The sequence below is a fragment of the Pelobates fuscus genome, chromosome 10 (assembly GCF_036172605.1).
Source record: "Pelobates fuscus isolate aPelFus1 chromosome 10, aPelFus1.pri, whole genome shotgun sequence".
Lineage (NCBI taxonomy): Eukaryota > Metazoa > Chordata > Amphibia > Anura > Pelobatidae > Pelobates > Pelobates fuscus.
Window position 1 is genome coordinate 6,422,397 of NC_086326.1, and position 24,131 is coordinate 6,446,527.

The 24,131-nt window shown below is 40.5% G+C and overlaps 1 protein-coding gene across 1 annotated transcript in view; it reads left to right on the forward strand.

Moving 5' to 3' along the window:
• The window catches only part of GFRA1 (GDNF family receptor alpha 1), a 202,560-nt gene extending 189,149 nt beyond the window's left edge, over window positions 1-13,411 (forward strand). Inside the window, exons 8-9 of the mRNA XM_063433764.1 lie at window positions 10,695-10,748; window positions 12,128-13,411. Coding sequence (XP_063289834.1) covers window positions 10,695-10,748; window positions 12,128-12,286 — 213 coding nt within the window. The 3' untranslated portion in view covers window positions 12,287-13,411. The remainder of the gene's footprint in view (window positions 1-10,694; window positions 10,749-12,127) is intronic.
• The last annotated feature ends 10,720 nt before the right edge of the window (window positions 13,412-24,131 follow it).

Below are 24,131 nucleotides of genomic sequence, written 5' to 3' on the forward strand. Positions count from 1 at the left end.
CTTGTTCTGTTTTCATGGAACTTTGGCTGCCATGGTCTCAAAGAATTAATGTCTTTGCCTGTTTTTGACGTGCATAACGTTTCATTGATCTCGATGAGCCACACACCAGCCACCATTGCTGCGAGGGAGTACCGGTAAGTAAGCTCACCTGGCAGGGGACGGACCCGGTCACGTATAGCTGTCACTGTCAGTCTAACTGCCCACATTTGTGCATCCTAACATTATTCTGCAATCCTTGTCCCATCCTGATTTACATTAAATAACCGATCACATGATCAATATTTCTGCATTACTTTGAACAATTTGCCCTAAATCTCTCAGAATTCGTATTCTCAGGATTTCTTGGGGGACATTCTGATAGATGCAATATTCTTTCTTTTGTTTCACATCAGTTGCATTGTGGAGGTTCTTCGTGTGATGCTGTCTGTGCTCATATTGAAGTCCACATCACAATGACACACATGTCTGTTGAAAAAGATAATTAATCGCAATGTATCACAAACACATCGAACAGAGGAAAACCAAGAAAAGACAAGTGTTTGATTATTTTATTTTTTTGCAGCAACAAGAGCTTGTTAACAAAGTATAAGACTGTGCATTTTGATATGTTTGGTGAAGCCAACATGACAACGGCGCATCACAAATATTTTGTATAGATACGTTTATAAAGCCTTGTCTCTGAGACAGATCCAAAGCAGAATGATGTAGCAGCTGTCACGAAGTTTGAAGTCTTAACTTCGATAGGTTTCATTGTAATAATTGGAATGTCCAATGCTCTAATCTTCCCAACTGGGCGAATTAACCATTTGGATCATTTTTCTAAACTGAAGGAACTTGAAAAGTTGTTTCTGTATCAGTCCTGCCAGAGGGACATTGAAAACATGTTTGGATTTGGACGGCTGATTCTGCATAGTTTGAGCAGATGGATTTAAATGTGCACAGTCTGCATCCTCGTGTCTGAAGGCAACTCAAAGTCCACGCCATGATCTCTTCATCACAAATCTATCATTGTCTTTTAATTGTTTACAGAATAGAGGAACAGTAGGTTAAAACGATGACACCGTGTAGAAGCCACCCCAAGGGTTTCAGTGTAGAACACACCGCCTGGCTCGCCATTGTGTCAAAGCTAATTGGCTAGTCATATCCGCAACATAAAACAGACAAGACGAGGGGTTGCTGACATAGATCTCTTGTGACTTGGCTAAGTCATGCGAAAAATAGAGACAATAATTGTCAACTTAACCAGAAAGAAACTTTTCGCGATAATAACATGGCCATGTATTTTCTAAAGACTTTATTATTTCAACTTAAAAGAGGAAAGTAGCTATTGGCGGAGTTTGTTCTTTTTTTTATTTTTTATTAATGGCACATAATACATTCAAATTACCAGGGTAAGCAAGGTTTATAGAAAATGTGTACACTTTGTGTAATTAGATCGCAAATACATAGATCTGAATAAGAGAATGTAAAACAAAATATCTGTTAAAACTGCACAAAGGCAAAGAGACAGACAGACAGATGGACACGTTGATAGATGGATGGATAGATGTATGATCGGATAGATCGATAGATTGATATATGATGATATAGATCGATAGATTGTTAGATATATATATATATATATATGGTCAGATATATAGATTGATAGTTGATCCATCTGGATGGTTAAAATATCCGTATATGTGGAGAGAAAGGGAAAACGACAAAATAGCCAATGGTGTAATATAGTCAGGATCCGGAAAAGGTTAATATATACCGTATATATATATGATCAGAGGGATATATAGATCGAGATATGGTCAAATAAATAGCTAGATAGATAGATAGACAGATCGACCGTTAGAAACATATATGATCAGATAGATATATAGATTGAGCAATGATCCGATGAATGTATAGAAGTATTATTAGATAGATGGATAGATATATAATCAGACAGATAGATATATAATCAGACAGATAGATGGATAGATATATAATCAGATGGATGGATAGATATATGATCAGATAGATTAATGGATAGATATATGATCAGATAGATGGATAGATAGATATATGATCAGATAGATGGATGGATAGATAGATATATGATCAGATAGATGGATGGATAGATAGATGGATAGATATATAATCAGATAGATAGATGGATAGATATATGATCAGATAGATGGATGGATAGATAGATGGATAGATATATAATCAGATAGATGGATGGATAGATATATGATCAGATGGATGGATAGATATATGATCAGATGGATGGATAGATATATGATCAGATGGATGGATAGATATATGATCAGATGGATGGATGGATAGATATATGATCAGATAGATGGATGGATAGATATATGATCAGATAGATATATGATCAGATAGATGGATGGATAGATATATGATCAGATAGATGGATGGATAGATATATAATCAGATGGATGGATAGATATATGATCAGATAGATATATGATCAGATAGATGGATGGATAGATAGATAGATGGATAGATATATGATCAGATAGATGGATGGATAGATAGATGGATCGATATATGATCAGATAGATGGATGGATAGATAGATGGATAGATATATAATCAGATAGATAGATGGATAGATATATGATCAGATAGATAGATGGATGGATAGATAGATGGATAGATATATAATCAGATAGATGGATGGATAGATATATGATCAGATGGATGGATAGATATATGATCAGATGGATGGATAGATATATGATCAGATGGATGGATGGATAGATATATGATCAGATGGATGGATAGATATATGATCAGATAGATATATGATCAGATAGATGGATGGATAGATATATGATCAGATAGATGGATGGATAGATATATAATCAGATGGATGGATAGATATATGATCAGATAGATATATGATCAGATAGATGGATGGATAGATAGATAGATGGATAGATATATGATCAGATAGATGGATGGATAGATAGATGGATCGATATATAATCAGATAGATGGATGGATAGATATATGATCAGATGGATGGATAGATATATGATCAGATAGATGGATGGATAGATATATGATCAGATAGATATATGATCAGATAGATGGATGGAAGGATATATGATCAGATAGATATATGATCAGATAGATAGATGGATAGATATATGATCAGATAGATGGATGGATAGATAGATGGATAGATATATGATCAGATAGATAGATTGATGGATAGATAGATGGATAGATATATGATCAGATAGCTAGATGGATGGATAGATAGATGGATAGATATATAATCAGATAGATAGATGTATAGATATATGATCAGATAGATGGATGGATAGATAGATGGATAGATATATAATCAGATAGATAGATGGATAGATATATAATCAGATAGATGGATAGAAATATGATCAGATGGATGGATGGATAGATAGATGGATAGATATATGCTCAGATAGATGGATAGATATATGATCAGATAGATAGATGGATAGATATATGATCAGATAGATGGATGGATATATAGATGGATAGATATATGATCAGATAGATGGATGGATAGGTAGATGGATATATATATATATATATAATCAGATAGATGGATGGATAGATAGATGGATAGATATATAATCAGATGGATGGATAGAAATATGATCGGATGGATGGATAGATAGATGGATAGATATATGATCAGATAGATGGATGGATAGATAGATGGATAGATATATGATCAGATAGATAGATGGATAGATATATAATCAGATAGATGGATGGATAGATAGATGGATAGATGGATAGATATATAATCAGATAGATGGATGGATAGATATATAATCAGATGGATGGATAGATAGATGGATAGATGGATAGATATATAATCAGATAGATGGATAGATATATGATCAGATAGATGGATGAATAGATAGATGGATAGATATATGATCAGATAGATGGATGGATAGATAGATGGATAGATATATGATCAGATAGATGGATGGATAGATAGATGGATAGATATGATCAGAAAAAGGTTTTAGTTCAAATGGATCCAGTGATATTCCATCCCAGCTGTTCTTGATTACATCTTCACCTCTAGCTAATGTGTCCATTGTTTGGCCTTGTTCCAGGTGCCATGCATAGTTTGTTAAAGATTTTAACGGATCGCCTGGCACCCCGACTGGGTACCTCCGTTGAAGGATGCTCCTAGCGCTTCCTGAGGACTCCAAGCACTGCAGCAGACACCATAACCACTGTAGACTCCTCCAGAGAGCAAAACAGGAACCAGCTATTCCAAGAGCTTAGCAGTGATTTAGCAAGGGAATATGACAAGCATAGCAATCCCTTGTAGCAGATTCCCCCAATAAGAGACGGCACTCCAAATCGAGGGTAAAGAAGAACTCAGGTTTAATTACACACACTCTGCTTTTATGCAATTCTCCCCTGCAAGGGAGACGCCCACATACAATCACACAATGGTTACATCCCACAGATTCCCTCCCCTTAGCCTGAGAGGTAACACAATTATCCGTACAATTTAAACATACATGTTACCCAACTTTCATAACTCTAAAACCATACATCCAATATTAATAACAGTTACATATTATTAATCAGCACATTCCAAATACAAACATACCCAAAAATCATATGAATCCGTCCAGCCGTTCGGGAGATAAGTATAAGTCACTTTTGACCGACCGCAGGCACATTTTCATGCCCAAAACAGTTCCATGGATTTGGGCTGTACGGTCTGTCTATTTTACACCGAGAAAACGACTAAGTCCCATTCGACCAGGCGTTCGAATCTTCGAACGGGACTTAGTCTCCAGCTGTGGTGTCGAAGAAGGTCCGGGTCAGCGGTGTTCGTGCAATTGGGTAGCCGCAAACAGTTCCATAGATTTGGCTGCACACACCGCTGACCGCGTTCGACTAAGTTAAAATGGCCGCCGCCACGTGTTCGTTTGTCGAATGGCGGCCACTTTGACGACTTCGGCACTTCGACTGCATTCGAAGTGCCAGCTTAAAAGTTGTAACACTGCTCCCAAGTATTTAAAGGGCCAGGAACAGCATACAAAAATCCATTGTGCCCAAATACACTTCTTAAAGGGTTAATACACCCCAGGGCCATAGTCCCAGGGCAGGAGGCTAGCAACCAGTGGCGAGGTTGGTTCCGCCACAAAGATCCTTTTATATATTCCTTGTTTTTTGTCGTTTTGTTTCTCTGAGCAGTCGGAAGTTGGGTCACATCTGACTTTTCTGACTTTCTATAGGTATTGCAGCTGGCAGCAGCATTTCCTGTGTGTTTTTTCCACTGTCCTGTTATCACACCGATGCCACCTTTGTTTTTGCTGACATTTCGGATGTGTCATCATCTGTAAGCGTTGCCCAGGTAGTCTGTATTTAACCTTGGCTTTCTAAATGCACAATGACCAGTTTCACAGTGCATAGCAACAATATCTTCTTTCATTCTCATCTTGACGAAGTAATAACGTGTCCAGTGACCTCGATCTTGTGAATCATGGACTCAGTGTGAAAACTGTATTTGGAGTTTTGTGACTGTGTCTTTCTTGCATGATTAAAGCCTCCTGAGGGCACAGTCATCACGTGTGATGTGCTAATAACACCAATCTCACCAATTACCCCATTGCACAGCCTTCATGGTGCCTCTCTAGGTATATGGTAGGCTGTCACGCGACCAAGTCCTTGTACCTGTGGACATCGCAAACATGTCTAACGATGCGCTTGCACTGCTAGGTCTGTGGTGTCCCCGGATTCAGGACCACATCATGACAAGACCAGGACCCCAAAATGTCGTTTGTCCTGTCTAAATGGGGACTGTTAGGGACCCTGGCTAAAAAAATCTGGGATTCCCTTGTGGATTCTCCACGATTCCCAATTTACTGGCTAAACTTGTTTATTTGTTTTGGTTAGCTGTCTGGAATGTAGTAACAGCACGTCATTGTAGCCTTGTTTGAGCTATCGCCATTAAATAGTCTGTGTTTATTAAAACCAATTTCATCTTACAAATTACAAGGACATCGAGGGTTAATAAGAACCGCTGAGCAGCAGACACCTTGCGACACGTGACAATGACACCTTGGCTTTCTGCATCTTGAAGACACGGGAACATAGCTTAACGCTCCCACTGACTTGATGTCACAGTGGTTATTAAAGAACTCTTTATTAACACAATAATAGCAGCCTCGGCAATCTATTATGGCACCTTTATAGTTAAACAGGTCTCTTACTGTTATTAGATTTTCACCATTTTTATGTGAGTTTGTGTAAATAAATTATAATTTTTCTTTTTTTGCCAAAAATTAATATAAATTGTATGAGCTCTCTCACTTCCTGGTCACGCAGACATGGAATAGACAGACTCCTGCCTTTTGGGTTTTTTTTATTCACTAAAAGGGGAATTGTCAGAAATTCTGAGAATTTAAGATTTCAGGCCAAACTCATCAAATTGGAAACATTGCACAATGTGTCTCTTATATATTCCTGGAAATTCATTTTTTAATTAATTACCTCGTTACAGTTTATCCTCTTTAAAGCAAATTGAATTTCCGGCAACTCGCTGTTTTCTGTTTTTTTTGCTGTCTTTATTTTGACTGATATTAGGAGGGCAAAACAATCTGTGAGTGTTTTCGATGGTATAAAGGGGTTACATTAATTATAACACTTATTAAAACATGCTCGTATATTTATATTTCCTCAGTTTTGGTCACATGTTTGCATCATACAAGTGTCCCTGTTTAGGAGGCACAGTCCCTATTTTGGTCCCAAATCCCTCTGTGCTTCTTTTCTCTCCTAATGCCCCACTTTTCTAGGAGCTCCATATTGTTTCCTAGCGTGTCTGAGTGTATAACAGAGCTCCGCAGGAATAATACTCCCAGTAATGTGTCTGAGTGTGTAACAGAGCTCCACAGCAATAATACTCCCAGTAATGTGTCTGAGTGTATAACAGAGCTCTACATCAATAAAACTCCCAGTAACGTGTCTGAGGGTATAACAGAGCTCCCCAGGAATAATACTCCCAGTAATGTGTCTGAGTGTATAACAGAGCTCCACAGCAATAATACTCCCAGTAATGTGTCTGAGTGTATAACAGAGCTCCACAACAATAATACTCCCAGTAATGTGTCTGAGGATATAACAGAGCTCCACAGCAATAATACTCCCAGTAATGTGTCTGAGGATATAACAGAGCTCCACAGAGATAATACACCCAGTAATGTGTCTGAGTGTATAACAGAGCCCCACAGTAATGATACTCCCAGTAATGTGTCTCGGTGTATAACAGAGCCCCACAGCAATAATACTCCCAGTAATGTGTCTGAGTGTATAACAGAGCCCCACAGTAATGATACTCCCAGTAATGTGTCTCGGTGTATAACAGAGCCCCACAGTAATGATACTCCCAGTAATGTGTCTCGGTGTATAACAGAGCCCCACAGTAATGCTACTCCCAGTAATGTGTCTCGGTGTATAACAGAGCCCCACAGCAATAATACTCCCAGTAATGTGTCTGAATGTATAACAGAGCTCCACAGCAATAATACTCCCAGTAATGTGTCTGAGTGTATAACAGAGCTCCACAACAATAATACTCCCAGGAATGTGTCTGAGGGTATAACAGAGCTCCACAGCAATAATATTCCCAGTAATGTGTCTGAGTGTATCACAGAGCTCCACAGCACTAATACCCCCAGTAATGTGTCTGAGTGTATAACAGAGCTCCACAGCAATAATACTCCCAGTAATGTGTCTGAGTGTATAACAGAGCCCCACAGCAATAATACTCCCAGTAATGTGTCTGAGTGTATAACAGAGCCCCACAGTAATGATACTCCCAGTAATGTGTCTCGGTGTATAACAGAGCCCCACAGCAATAATACTCCCAGTAATGTGTCTGAGTGTATAACAGAGCCCCACAGTAATGATACTCCCAGTAATGTGTCTCGGTGTATAACAGAGCCCCACAGTAATGATACTCCCAGTAATGTGTCTCGGTGTATAACAGAGCCCCACAGTAATGCTACTCCCAGTAATGTGTCTCGGTGTATAACAGAGCCCCACAGCAATAATACTCCCAGTAATGTGTCTGAATGTATAACAGAGCTCCACAGCAATAATACTCCCAGTAATGTGTCTGAGTGTATAACAGAGCTCCACAGCAATAATACTCCCAGTAATGTGTCTGAGTGTATAAGAGAGCTCCACAGCAATAATACTCCCAGTAATGTGTCTGAGTGTATAACAGAGCTCCACAGCAATAATACTCCCAGTAATGTGTCTGAGTGTATAACAGAGCTCGACAGCAATAATACTCCCAGTAATGTGTCTGAATGTATAACAGAGCTCGACAGCAATAATACTCCCAGTAATGTGTCTGAATGTATAACAGAGCTCCACAGCAATAATACTCCCAGTAATGTGTCTGAGTGTATAACAGAGCTCAACAGCAATAATACTCCCAGTAATGTGTCTGAGTGTATAACAGAGCTCAACAGCAATAATACTCCCAGTAATGTGTCTGATTGTATAACAGAGCTCCACAGCAATAATACTCCCAGTGATGTGTCTGAGTGTATAACAGAGCTCCACAGCAATAATACTCCCAGTAATGTGTCTGAGTGTATAACAGAGCTCCACAGCAATAATACTCCCAGTAATGGGTCTGAGTGTATAACAGAGCTCCACAGCAATAATACTCCCAGTAATGTGTCTGAGTGTATAACAGAGCTCCACAGCAATAATACTCCCAGTAATGTGTCTGAGTGTATAACAGAGCTCCACAGTAATAATACTCCCAGTAATGTGTCTTAGTGTATAACAGAGCTCCACAGCAATGATACTCTCAGTAATGTGTCTGAGTGTATAACAGAGCTCCACAGCAATGATACCCCCAGTAATGTGTCTAAGTGTATAACAGAGCTCCACAGCAATGATACTCCCAGTAATGTGTCTGAGTGTATAACAGAGCCCCACAGTAATAATACTCCCAGTAATGTGTCTGAATGTATAACAGAGCTCCACAGCAATAATACTCCCAGTAATGTGTCTGAGTGTATAACAGAGCTCAACAGCAATAATACTCCCAGTAATGTGTCTGAGTGTATAACAGAGCTCCACAGCAATAATACTCCCAGTAATGTGTCTGATTGTATAACAGAGCTCCACAGCAATAATACTCCCAGTAATGTGTCTGAGTGTATAACAGAGCTCCACAGCAATAATACTCCCAGTAATGTGTCTGAGTGTATAACAGAGCTCCACAGCAATAATACTCCCAGTAATGTGTCTGAGTGTATAACAGAGCTCCACAGCAATAATACTCCCAGTAATGTGTCTGAGTGTATAACAGAGCTCCACAGCAATAATACTCCCAGTAATGTGTCTGAGTGTATAACAGAGCTCCACAGTAATAATACTCCCAGTAATGTGTCTTAGTGTATAACAGAGCTCCACAGCAATGATACTCCCAGTAATGTGTCTGAGTGTATAACAGAGCCCCACAGTAATAATACTCCCAGTAATGTGTCTGAATGTATAACAGAGCTCCACAGCAATAATACTCCCAGTAATGTGTCTGAGTGTATAACAGAGCTCCACAGCAATAATACTCCCAGTAATGTGTCTGAGTGTATAACAGAGCTCCACAGCAATAATACTCCCAGTGATGTGTCTGAGTGTATAACAGAGCTCAACAGCAATAATACTCCCAGTGATGTGTCTGATTGTATAACAGAGCTCCACAGCAATAATACTCCCAGTAATGTGTCTGAGTGTATAACAGAGCTCTACAGCAATAATACTCCCAGTAATGTGTCTTTAAACTCCAATAAATGTGTTTAGAAATCGCTCTGTGTAGATAATATTGTTCTTGTAATTTACATTTTAGTTCTATAAATCATTAGTGAGTCAGAACAGCCCCTTTAAGGACATACCCCACTCACACTAATGGTGGCACCCAGTTATTTATAAAACACAGACTTCCTGAAATAATAAAACCTTTACATTATGTGTGAAATGATCGAAACCTGACTGTCTCTCAGTTAAAGCGATACTGCCTCTCCGATGATATACCGCATACAATATTACTATTATATAATTATTATCACTATTGATTATAGATTGCCAATATTTAGAAAAGGTTGCGTAAATTGAGATTAGTAAATGATACAAAGTTCCTGAGGTTATGTATTTAGCGAGGACCCTAAATGCGAGTACAACCTGATTTATTAATTATATTAAGAACACACTCTCACCTGCCATTCCTTTCCATCACCTGTGGGACATGGTAAAATATGTTACAGATTATTTACACGTATAACAAATACAAATCCTGCAGGAGATTTAGCCTTATCTCAATAACAAAGCAAACGTCTTTTTATAAAATGCTGCTACACCATCAATATATCAGCCGGTAGATATAATATAATACCAACAGACTGTTCCAGCTAATTAATAAAACTAATAAGGCTAGCTTATTTTTGGTCTCTCACAATGTAATTAATTTGAATAGCTGCAGTAAAAATCCCTTAACCAAGTAATGATTTGTGTAAATATCTCCCAAGGAACTTGTCATAAAACCAGTTATTCATTGGGTACCGACAATTGTTTGTGACATGTGTGTGCTACTAATCAAGAGGCTGAAACGTTGCAATTAATAAAGTGGATTTCTTTTCCTTTTTTTAGGCACATAAACTAAATTTGAATGATTCTGCGGGCTCCCCAATATGCGTTGCTGAGGTAAGTGTCATTTACTCAAGGGAATAAACCTGGCTCCTAGAAACATGGCTGTTATTCCAGGGCTTTTTTAATCCTCCATTTTGTTTCATGGTTGTAATTCAGATTTAAATGAAACCTCTGTTGGGAAAGCAGTTCACGCAAACCAATGATACATTGTAAAATGTCCCATGATTCACTGGGTGCCACACTGTTTCTTGACACATTGTGTCAGTGTCTCTATTGAATTCATTTCTTAAACTGAAATCGTGGTGAATTGCAAACTTTACACCAAAATACCTACACTGGACCAATTTTTAGCTGTGGGTTATATTTGTAGTTCGGCCGTTTCAGTCTGTTTGTAATTCTCCCAGTTAAGTGAATAGCTACTTCTTTGTTAACACCTTGATGTACCTGACGAAGAGTCTTGTTAACAACACGCCATTGTTGCCTACGTTTTGCTGTGAATAAGGCTTCAAATGCTTTTGTAAACGAACACTGACTCCAACACTAAGCAAGTCTGAAGCGTTTGTACTTCATGTATTTACAATAAAACGAGAATATTATCATGTTCCAATTCATGTCTCCGATGAGTATTTAAAGCGACACTATAGGCACCCAGATCACGTCATGTCATTGAAGTAGTCCGGGTGCAGTGTCCCATTTCTCTTAGTCCTGCAATGTAAATCATTTTTTAGAGAAACTGTAATGGTTACATTGAAACGGTTAAGACTGCCTCCAGTGACTGTCTACCAGAGAGCCCTTTAGAGGCGCCTCCTTCAGCTTACGGAGTTTCACTCCATGATACGACGCTTGATGGCCTCACACTGTGCATGAGTGTGCATGAGGACATCCACCGTCAGGAAAACCCCCATATTGCCTGACCCAGCGCCAAGAAAACGATGTTGGTGTCTAAAGGGTTGCTTAACCCTTACTTGATGGGGTGCAACACAGGGACAGGGTGTTACTATAGTGTTAGGAATACAGCATTGAGTTCCTTTAACCTCAGTTTCCATGGTTACTGAGAAGTTTTTGGGCGGTTTATTATCTTTAATTAAATGATTTCCATTGTGTCTTTTATTATTTTGAGGGTTTTTAGAAATATTCATCTCTTGGTATTCCTTTTGCACATTATGACATCATCTGTAATTTGCTGATGACGTCCTTTGTCACCGGTTAGCAAATAATCGCGTAGCTCTTTCTCGCAAGCCAGTCTAATGGCTGCACTAACTGTTACATTTTCATTTGTTAAGTGACAATATCACGTAATCATGTTTCTCTTGTGACAAAAATAGCTTAATTTATACAATTAAAGAAACGTTAGAATTAAAATGGCAAATATTGATGAAATGTTGTTACACACGTATTAACAAGTTTATGTACTTTCTGTATTTTTTTGATAGCATTCTCTGGGGAAAGACAACATGGTGGGAAGATCGTCCAGTAATCACATATCCACGGATAACTCTTCTGGATATCACTCCAGACTCTGCGCAACGCTTTCCATAATGGTGGCCGCACATTCCATGCTGCAAGCATTGCGTGCTGTTCTGACATTATAAACTACTTACGTCCGTGGACCTGTACAAAAAAGTATATATATATATAAGATTGATATTAGTCACTTTCCTACCTTCTCTTGTCCATCTGAAATGTTGCCATTCCAGAAACGACCAAACTGTTCTGGAACCCAACGGATGCTTTTGTGGTATTAGGGGCGCTGTGTATATTATCGCTGCAGTGCTACATTAAGAATCCAAGGCTTCTGGGCATGAAGTATTAGAAAGCGGAGATGATATGTACATTTGTTTATTGACAAACTGGTTATAATTTTGGTCCGTGTCATTACAGAAAAGGGAACCTCTCCACTTCCTATTTATAGCAGTTTTTTTTTTAATTATTATTATTAATATGTTTATTTTCAACCTCAAATTAAACTCAACCTTCAAGTTCCCTTCAATGGGACCTATCGTAGATATGTTGTTAAAAGCATCATGTTCGTTCCCTTCTGAGCAGTGGTTGGTTGTGTTTTCTAGATCTTTTTTCTTCTGTTCAGTGTTTTATTTTGTCTCTGATATTGCTCTGTGTTCTGCAGTCAACTCTTATATCCATCAGAAACTCTCTTTTCTATGAGCTCTAGTAAGCGAAAAATAAATGGCAAATTCTTGGAGATGTCGCCTCGCTAAAGGAAGACGCACATTTCTAAAGTGTCACAATGTGGCAAAACATAAGTTTGTTTAATATGCTGAAGAAATGTATATAGTGAATCACAGATGGAAAGCGAAGATGTGACCAGACCATTGGCTTTTGAAGTCAAGTAAAGAAATGGATTGGATCTTCTGCAGCACAAGTTCTAATAAACGTTGCAGCTGTTGGAAGATGTCCGGGTGTTCCTCAGCTGGGGAACCTCTTTAGAAGAACAGATACATTATCACAATGGCTACAGTGAAACCCGTCAAGTGTTTGAGGAACTAGAGAGGGAGAGACAGAACTGGATGGGATGGCCACGGCCCCATGTCCTGCGGCTCCACACACAATATCTATGGTTTGCTCTCTGCAGTGACTTGTTGCGAATGTTACATTTTATTTGCAAAATTAAGACAAAAAAAAGAAAAATCTCCTACACAATGTTTTAATTTGCAAAGATGCTGTAATTACTTGATACATAAAATCCATTGCTATCTGTACATTATAACATGATTCTAATCTCATTTCCCAAATTAATGAATCAGCCACTCACTGCCACTCGATGTGGGAAATACGAATTGTTTGTGTTATTCGCATATTCTCTCTGATTTCATGTTGCTGTGGGTGAGTTTTTGAGAGTTGGCGCAAGACGGGCGATTGTGTGAAGCCTCCTCTCATAATCCTCTGCGGTCTTTATCTTGTTGAAGCTTAGGGGAGATGCTTTAAGGACTCGATAAGGGGACAGGTTCAGCTTGTCCCATGATGTAATGGGCAAATATATTCACCATTCTGTCATAGAAACAACAAACCATGCCAGGTATCCTTACAGTATGAAGACAATAGATTAAAGGAAATCTATCCTTGATAGAGCATTGTGTTCTTTTTATTGTATGATAATGTCACATATTTCATGGCTGTAGAATAGTTATTGCTTAACCTCGGTACTGCTTCTGTTTGTGAAAACATTTCCCATGGTGCTCAGACAGTTGTTTTTAATTGGCAAACCTGGGCAATGCAGAGGTTGGCTATTACTGTAACCGGAGATATTAAAGAAGCATTTAATACAAAGTCAAAGATTAATCAAAGTGCTGTGCTCTGAAAAGTGGTGCAAAGTTCTAGAAATGGAGCACTCCCCAATGGTATATGTCAGCGATTGAACGGGTTTCCTCGGTGATTGAATCAGTTTCTGTGGTGATTGCCCCTTTGGTTTCCAGGGTGATGGAACCGGCTACCATGGCGATTGCATCACTTTTAGAAGTGTATTCGTATGGTTATTTATGTATGTTTGCAACTCCATGAGCACAACGCATCTTACAAATCTAAATCAGCCGTTTAGTTATTTTCTGACACCGTCTGGCAAACTATCATTAGTTAATTTAACCAGATCAGAGCCACAGCCCTATTTATACCTCAGGCACCCAGTCCTCAAAAGTGATACCAAATAAATGGCACATAAATCAATGCAGTGAATGGAATGTCTGTGTACAGAGTATTAATAAAGGGGTGGCATTTGGCAATATGGCTGGTGTGTATATATATATATAATTAGGCAAGGCTAAAGATAAGCCACTCCTCCTGCGAATGCCACCTATACATGCCTGTTGGAAATCCTGTACTAATCGTTTATCAGATAGGATTACAGTGTTCTACCTTTACAAAATAAGATGCATCACCAAATTAACAAATATAACTGAAACGGATCATTATTTTGGTAAAATCACCCGTTTTCTGTCTGATCTGTCTGATTCCCAGGAGGGATGACGCAGCTGTACTCTACACCTTCTGAGGTCAATATGATGAGTACTGCTGAGTATTCCAAGGCCTGCTTGAAAGCAAAACGTGTCCTTCCTGATACAATGCTTTATTGTTACTTTAGGTAATTATTATTATTATTATTATTATTTGTAATGTGTTTACCTTAATCATACTAAGGATATTGTGGCAGAATAATCTAAAGAGCTTGAAGCCAGATTGTCCATCACTGTGTCCTAACGCTGCGTAACATGGAATGCGAGGATCTGTGAAGTCTGCGCCTTCCTTGGAGATTATACAAGATTTTAGATCAATTTAATGGTATAACCAGGATTTATGGCTTTTAATAGGTGGAGAAACAAGTGAAAATCATAAAATGAAAGTTATTGGTAGCTATGGGCCAGGACTTCCATTAACAGCCCCAGTAATCGCAGTCTGAGTGGATTTATTTACTTAACATGTTGCGTTGACAATAAACTTGCAGAATTTGGGTTTCAATAGCTAATATGGAATACAAATCATTCATTCGGCTAACTTGGATATTTTCACCTAAATGTGCAAGTTATTTGTAAATTAACCATGTGCTGAATGAGTTAGTGTGCCACGTGTACTGCATATATGCACAGATTGCTACACGTTAGGATCATACCTTCTAACTGTCCTGAGGTTCTGGTTCAGTCCCTACTGAATCCATGTGGTGAATTCCTACCTTATTGATCAGCTTTCCTCTTATGTTTTGACATCAGCAACAATGTGTAAAACTTAAAAATGTCTACATGCAAAGAGCAAGAGTGGACGTGAATGTAAAAAGAGATTTGAGCTCAATATTACCATTCTTCGTCTGCCAACTGCCAAGGTGGTCACTGCAGACTGATGTGCATTCATCATCCCCTGCCGCTACAAGGGACGCATGCAGCATCCTATACCCCGCATTCTGCCGCATGCTAAGCACCATTGGATAATGCATACATTATTAACAATGTTATTATTATTATTATTATTGCCATTTATATAGCGCCAACAGATTCCGTAGCGCTTATGTTATATTATCCAGAGCTTAATAACCAATCAATAATTAAATTGTTACACAGTAGGTTATAGAACAATAAAGATAGATCATTCTCAATGGTAGAACATAGGTTGCAGTAAATTATAGAGCTAACGAGAAAATAAAGTACATTGGACAATACAGAACAGAATCGGAATCGGTTTATTTTCTTCCGAGGTGGGTACTATTAGGAAGTAGGCACGACCCTTCATTCTGCCGGGGTAATGTACGTATTAAAGTCGTATATCGGCCAAGGAGAGCCTTCTCGTTCACATGTTTGATGGAATCCTGGGAGGCTCATTATTACAATTCTGTTCTTAGCGTTGGGTTCGCCGTTTATTCTCTGAATCTCAAAGAAACAAGCCGGGAAATCTGCATACAGGACTGCACATTTCAAAAGTAATCTATAATTGTAATGATTTGTAAGAACCTTTGGCTTTTCATGTCTTCACACACAAGGCTGCCATCAGCCCCTACACAGCTCAAGGTCTGGTACCCTGAGGTTCGCCCCAAGTCAGTCCATAGACCACCTCTAGACCACCCACAAGGATGCAGTGTGTGTGTTTGTGTGTTTAGTAGATGTAGTGTGTGTGTAGTGGATACAGTGTGGATACTGCATGCAGTGTGTGTGTATAGTGGATACAGTGTGTAAAGTGCATGCAGTGTGTGTGTGTGTGTGTGTGTGTATACTGCATGCAGTGTGTGTATAGTGGATACAGTGTGTAAAGTGCATGCAGTGTGTGTATAGTGGATACAGTGTGTAAAGTGCATGCAGTGTGTGTATAGTGGATACAGCGTGTAAAGTGCATGCAGTGTGTGTATAGTGGATACAGCGTGTAAAGTGCATGCAGTGTGTGTATAGTGGATACAGTGTGTAAAGTGCATGCAGTGTGTGTATAGTGGATACAGTGTGTAAAGTGCATGCAGTGTGTGTATAGTGGATACAGCGTGTAAAGTGCATGCAGTGTGTGTATAGTGGATACAGTGTGTAAAGTGCATGCAGTGTGTGTATAGTGGATACAGTGTGTAAAGTGCATGCAGTGTGTGTATAGTGGATACAGTGTGTAAAGTGCATGCAGTGTGTGTATAGTGGATACAGTGTGTAAAGTGCATGCAGTGTGTGTATAGTGGATACAGTGTGTAAAGTGCATGCAGTGTGTGTATAGTGGATACAGTGTGTATACTGCATGCAGTGTGTGTATAGTGGATACAGTGTGTATACTGCATGCAGTGTGTGTATAGTGGATACAGTGTGTAAAGAGCCTGCAATGTGTTTGTGTAGTGGGTGCAGGGGTGGACTGACAGCCTTCTGGGCCCCCGGACAAAATTAGGTCCAGGGCCCTTCGAAGACAAAATATTAAAGTAGCACTATAATATTAGAGTAGAGCCAGGCTCCCTCGGCTCTGGGGAATTCTCCTTCCTCTGCCGACGTCAGATTCGAATGCGCATTCGCGGCAAGAGCCGCGCACGCATTCAAACCGCCCATAGGAAAGCATTACTAAATGCTTTCCTATGGACGTCCAGCTTGTCTTCTCGCTGTGAGTTTCACAGTGAGAATCGCGGAAGCGCCTCTAACGAACTGTCAGTGAGACCGCCAATAGAAGCTGGATTAACCCTTAGTGAAACATAGCAGTTTCTCTGAAACTGCTATGTTTTCAGCTGCAGGGTTAAAACTAGAGGAACCTGGCACCCAGACCACTTCATTGAGCTGAAGTGGTCTGGGTGCCTATAGTGGTCCTTTAAGGACTAAGTAAATGTTAAAAAGAATTTTAAAGTAAGTAGTCAAACCGTTTGAGAACAGTTTGACAACTTACCTGGGGTCTGCTGGGACATGAGGCTGTAGTAGGGCATAGGAGCAGTGGTGTGTGTGAGTGGTGCAGTGTGTGTAAAAGGTTCAGTGTGTGTGGGGGGGGGGTGTAGTGAGTGAATGTGTATGGTGTGTGTGTGTTTTGGCAGTGTATGTGTGTATGGGGGGCAGTGTGTAAATGTGTATGGTGTGGGGGCAGTGTGTGTATGGGGAGGGCAGTGTGTGGGGGCAATGTATGTATGTGTATGGTGTGTGTGGGGGCAGTGTATGTGTGGGCGGGCCGTGTGTGTGTGTATGGTGTATATATAGGTGGGCAGTGTATGCAGTGTGTGTGTGTGTATATATGGGTGGGCAGTGTGTGTGTGTGTATATATGGTTGGGCAGTGTGTGTGTGTGTGTGTGTGTATATGGGTGGGCAGTGTATGTGTATATATGGGTGGGCAGTGTATGTGTATATATGGGTGGGCAATGTGTGTGTATATATGGGTGGGCAGTGTATGCAGTGTGTGTGCATATATGGGTGGGTAGTGTATGCAGTGTGTGTATATGTGTGGGCAGCGTATGCAGTCGGTGTGTATATAACGGTGGGCAGTGTATGTAGTGTGTGTGTATATATATTGGTGGGCAGTGTATGTAGTGTGTATATCAATGGGTGGGCAGTGTCTGCAGTGTGTGTGTGTATATATATATGGGTGGGCAGTGTGTGCGTATATATGGGTGGGCAGTGTGTGTGTGTGTATATATATATATATATATATATATGGATGGGCAGTGTATATATATAGGTGGGCAGTGTGTATATATATATATATATATATATATATATATATATATGGGTGGGCAGTGTATATATATATATATATATATATATATATATATATATATATATATATATATATATATATATATATATACACTGCTCACCCATATATATATACACTGCTCACCCATATATATATACACTGCTCACCCATATATATATATATATATATATATATATATAATGGGTGAGCAGTGTATATGTATATGGGTGGGCAGTGTATGTACATGGGTGGGCAGTGTATGTACATGGGTGGGCAGTGTATGTACATGGGTGGGCAGTGTGTGTATATGGGTGGGCAGTGTGTGTGTATGGGTGGGCAGTGTGTGTGTATGGGTGGGCTGTGTATGGGGGGGCAGTGTATGTGTATGGGGGGCAGTGTGTGTATGGGGGGCAGTGTGTGTATGTGGGGGCAGTGTGTGTATATATGGTTGGGCAGTGTATGTGTATGGGGGGGCAGTATATGTATATGGGGGGCAGTGTGTGTATGGGGGGGGCAGTGTGTGTATATGGGAGAGGGCAGTGTGTGTATGGGGGGCAGTCTGTGTATGGGGGGGCAGTGTGTGTATGGGGGGGCAGTGAGTGTATGGGGGGGAGTGTGTGTATGGGGGCAGTGTGTGTATGGGGGGGCAGTGTGTGTATGGGGGGGCGGTGTGTGTATGGGGGGGCGGTGTGTGTATGGGGGGGCGGTGTGTGTATGGGGGGCGGTGTGTGTATGGGGGGCGGTGTGTGTATGCGGGGGAGCAGTGTGTGTATGGGGGGGCAGTGTGTGTATGGGGGAGGGGGCAGTGTGTGTGTGGGGGAGGGGGCAGTGTGTGTATGGGGGAGGGGGCAGTGTGTGTATGGGGGGGCAGTGTGTGTATGGGGGGGCAGTGTGTGTATGGGGGGGCAATGTGTGTATGGGGGGCAATGTGTGTATGGGGGGGCAATGTGTGTTTGGGGGGGGCAGTGTGTGTATGGGGGGGGGCAGTGTGTGTATGGGGGGGGCAGTGTGTGTATGGGGGGGGCAGTGTGTGTATGGGGGGGGCAGTGTGTGTATGGGGGGGGCAGTGTGTGTATGGGGGGGGCAGTGTGTGTATGGGGGGGCAGTGTGTGTATGGGGGGGGCAGTGTGTGTATGGGGGGGCAGTGTGTGTATGGGGGGGGCAGTGTGTGTATGGGGGGGCAGTGTGTGTATGGGGGGGGCAGTGTGGGCCTGCTTACCTGTACAATGTGATGGTTTTCTCCCTCCATCTCCTGAAGCAGCACTTGTCAGGCCAGGATCCTCTTCTCACCCTCCATCCATGCTGGGAGTGCTCCGTGTGAGAGGGAAGCAGCGGGTGATGTCACTTCCTGCCCCCCTCCCATCCTCACACGGAGCACTGAGCAGGCAGAGATAGAGGAGACCTGGCAGAGTGGCAGTGAGAGGTATGCTGCCAGGTCTCTCACTGAATGATGGGGGGGAGGTATTAGCAGATTGATGGGTTGCAGGGGCCCTTCGACTCATTATGGGCCCCTGCAACCTTCTTACAGCACTTTCTTTAACTTCCTTCTGCTGTGGAGATCTCTGATCTCCTCAGCCAGAGCATGACTGTGCTGCCGGGCCCCTGACTGACTCGGGCCCTCGGTCAGTGACCGATCTGCCCGACCTGTCAGTCCGCCCCTGAGTGGGTGCAGCAAGTGTGTGAATAGTAGATGTAGTGTGTTTGTGTAGGAGATGCAGTGTTTGAGTTGTGGATTCTGTGTCTGTGTGTGTAGTGGATTCCGTGTGTAGTAAATGCAGTGAATTTATGTTGTGGATGCAGTGTGTGTGTTTGTGTAGTAGATGCAGTGTGTCTGTTTAGTGGATGCAGTGTGTGTGTGTTTGTGTAGTAGATGCAGTGTGCGTTTGTTTAGTAGATGCAGTGTGTGTGTGTGTGTGTGTGTAGTAGATGCGGTGTGTCTGTTTAGTGGATTTAGTGTGTGTGTTTGTGTAGTAGATGCAGTGTGTGTTTAGTGGATGCAGTGTGTGTGTTTGTGTAGTAGATGCAGTGTGTGTTTGTGTAGTGGATGCATTGTGTGTGTTTGTATAGTAGATGCAGTGTGTGTGTGTGCTTGTGTAGTTGATGCAGTGTGTTTGTGTAGTAGATATAGTGTGTTTTTGTTTGTTTAGTGGATGCAGTGTGTGTGTGCTTGTTTAGTAGATGCAGTGTGTTTGTGTAGTGGATGCGGTGTGTGTGTGTTTAGTAGATGCAGTGTGTTTGTTTGCTTAGTGGATGCAGTGTGTGTTTGTTTAGTAGTTGCAGTGTGTTTGTGTAGTGGATGCAGTGTGTTTGTTTGTGTAGTAGATGCAGTGTGTGTTTGTGTAGTGGATGCAGTGTGTGTGTTTTTGTTTGTGTAGTGGATGCAGTGTGTGTGTTTTTGTTTGTGTAGTAGATGCAGTGTGTGTAAATATGTGTGGTAGGTTAGGGGCTGCATTATGTGGACAACAATCTATTTAAAAAAAATTCTATATTTGATTCCCCCTCCAGGGCTCTTACATGTGGCCAGGTGTAGGGCATTGTGCAGACATCCAGCTGCATGTATAGGAATAGGGGGCCCAGCAAACACCATCTTTAGCTTCTGGCAGGTCCTCTACCTCCCTTACGAGCCCGGCATGCATGCCTCATGGAGTGTTGCCACGGCAACCTGCGGCAACACTCTGGCAGCTGGAGCCTGAGCTCGTACCTGTCTACACGTATTACAGAGACAATTCCTTTACCAGGACTGGTGCTGCCAAACATGTCAATACATAGTTTATTTTATAGTATTTATAGTGTTTATCTTATTTAGCCATAGATTCATCAAGGTGTTTTTACAAAGGACAGATTTTCAGATAACCTGAAATCATTGATCAGCAGTCATTATGGCCAATCATTATCCTAGAAATGTTCCATTTGTATCTCCTTCTAATTAATAAAGTCCTAACGATGTAACATTCTGATCGCAGAGGTGAAGTTTGGCTGGAGAAGCAAATGACGAAACGGGGCAGCCATTAAATGTGTAATCCCCCCACCCAGGGCTCAGTTTGTAAATGGTCAGGGTAGACAGCTGCCTATTGGTAGCTCTATAATATTGGCGCACGCACTAGCACTACAGATATACATTGTATTATTTAATATCCGCTTCCTCTGGCTATATGGAGCAGTATACCTGTACTTCGAATGGTAGGAAATAATAATGAGGAGGGATTGGCTCTACCGTAATACGTGGACTGACTGTCTCTTTGTAGCAGCCTTCATTCATCTCCGTAACCTGCCGAACTCCCAACAATCCACGGCTGTGCACGCTATTCATGTTTATACGCTTTATTTGCTACACAGTGATTTTTTAAATTCAAACTTGATATATCGGCAGTCATTCGAGAAGAGTCGGACAGTCTTTCTGTGTGAACTATTTTTTCCTAGTCTTGCCAATTCATTTTCAGTTTGCTGCAATGTCCTGTTTATTATAGCGCTTCATGATGACGGTCACGGGGGCGGCACTCGGCTAAGCTGGGATAATTCCAGGCATCTCGCACTAACAGGAAGGACTGCTAATCAGCCCTATTTCGGAATAATTTTACAGTGTTAAAAAAACGTAAACTAGAGGACAAAATGTCAACTGCAAACCATTTGATCAGAAATGAAAAAAACTAAAATTGCATATTTACATAATAGACATAACGTTAGTCATTCTCCAAATCTCTCTTTATTTATAATATTAGTGATGATCGCAATGATGATGTCATTTACTTTTAATAAAAGTGTACAAAAAAAAAAAAAAGAAATGAGTAGAATCTTTTATTCCCCAATTGAGAGGAGCTATTACAGGATCTTTATATATCGAGAGCAATTCTGGAACAAAGTTCTAAAAGTGGAGCAGTCTCCGTGGAAACTGAGGGAATGTTACTGATAATAGCTGCACTTTTAGATTGTTGCCCCCGAATATCTCCTTATAAATCATGTTCCAGAATTAAGCACATTCTAATTATAAAAAACACGCACGCACTGGAAGTTGCAACTAATTAAATCCGCATGCCCTGGGTTATACTCTCAATAATTATGATGGCGTAGGCGCAATTCTGTCATCAAAATCATGTGTTCGGTTTTTTTTTTGGTTTTTTTTTTTAATTACTGCCCATCAAGGCTCATTAGCAACAGCTTTTAGATAATTCGCCAAACAGTTTACATTTTTGATGTTTGTAGTTGAATTTCAAATATTTACTGGGAAAATAATTATAAAGCAAAAGATGACCGACAAATTAAAAAGAAAAAATTCCATATTTTTATAACAGGCGTTAAAATAAATATAATTCGCACAATCATGGGCATCAGATCTAAAGAAATCTTGGGCGGCGTCCATTACTAAGAGAATATGATGCACCCGTTTTACCGAGAGAAGATGCATTAAAACATGCGATCATTGGGAAGACTGGAAGCAGCATCCATGTGTCAGATATTTTGGGGCTTCTGTGTCCCAGGTGCGAGGTGAGGTAAATTATAATTGTATCAATACAGAGTTTGGAAAAAATGGGCTATGACAGTTATTTAAACGGTAAGAAATGGGCTTTTCCTCACAATAAAAATACATTTTAAAAAGACCGTTCTAAGATTAAATTAAAACATTTTGCTTTTTTTTGTAGTTTTTTTTTTTACATTACATTTTGCATAAACAGTAAACCATAACCACCCGGTATAACTAACTGTAACCTAACTAACACAGTGCATCTAGCTCGCTGTAGTGGTTACCGCAGGTAGTTTGACTCCTAACAATGGGAGGGGTGCGGCCTCACTCCTAGCACCATAACCACTACAGCATGTGGTACTGGGAGTGTTCCTTTAAATATACTTATAAAAATATGTAAAACAATCATAATTTCAAAATGAGAACTTTTAGAAAAAGAGAAATATATAACAAAGTAAATATCTTATTATGCCATAAAGTTAACAGATCTGCCTGATGTTGAAGAAGTGAGAACCAATTAATAGTCTAAATTAGCATGCGTAGTCCTAAAACCGCTCGTCCTCCATGTTGCTATTTATAATATCTAGCGCTATATGACTGGCAGGCTGTTTCTTTTGTTGTCCTTTCCACAGTGTAACAAAAAAACCCACAAACGATATACAATTACTGCAGCAGGCAATTAAACGTAGACTCTAATTGGTATTCAAATCATTAGCAGCAGATAATAGTCCGTCTGAAACTGATGGCATTCAAAGGTAATTAAAAAAAATCTGCAAATTAGTGTTTGCTGAAAGCACATGTGGCATTTAAACCTATCATCAGCTGGTAAGGACTGTCTGACAGCCTACTCCGGTGCTGGTAGTACTCCCTCCACTCACGTGGGAATAACGGTGCATGGTGAGCGGTCAAACTTTGCCTTTTAATGGAGACGCTTATTAAAGGAACACTACAAGTTTGTTCTAGTGTTTATGGTGTCAAGAGGTTCCGTTGCCCCCCCTCCTCTCCCATGTAAGGGGTTAAACTCTTGTTGAACATCTTGATTTTCTACTTAGGATCCGCTAGACACCTCTCCCTGTCTACCAACGTCGTGGATCCATGAGTTCTTTAGCAGGAACGTACCGAGCCAAGTCCTGCACAGAGTTAAAGTGAGATCTTACTGCATCACTTTGACTTTTTTCTTAGAACATGGAAGGATTGTATTGAGATTCTGTATGTTTTTCCATTGTTTGCAATTCTGCCTGTTTGACTAAGTTAAGTTGTTATTAAAAAGTGACGAGACGGGCAGATTAATACAAAGAAAAACTCTCCAAAGGCAACTGAAACGGTTTTGCATTCATGTTTATAAAATTGG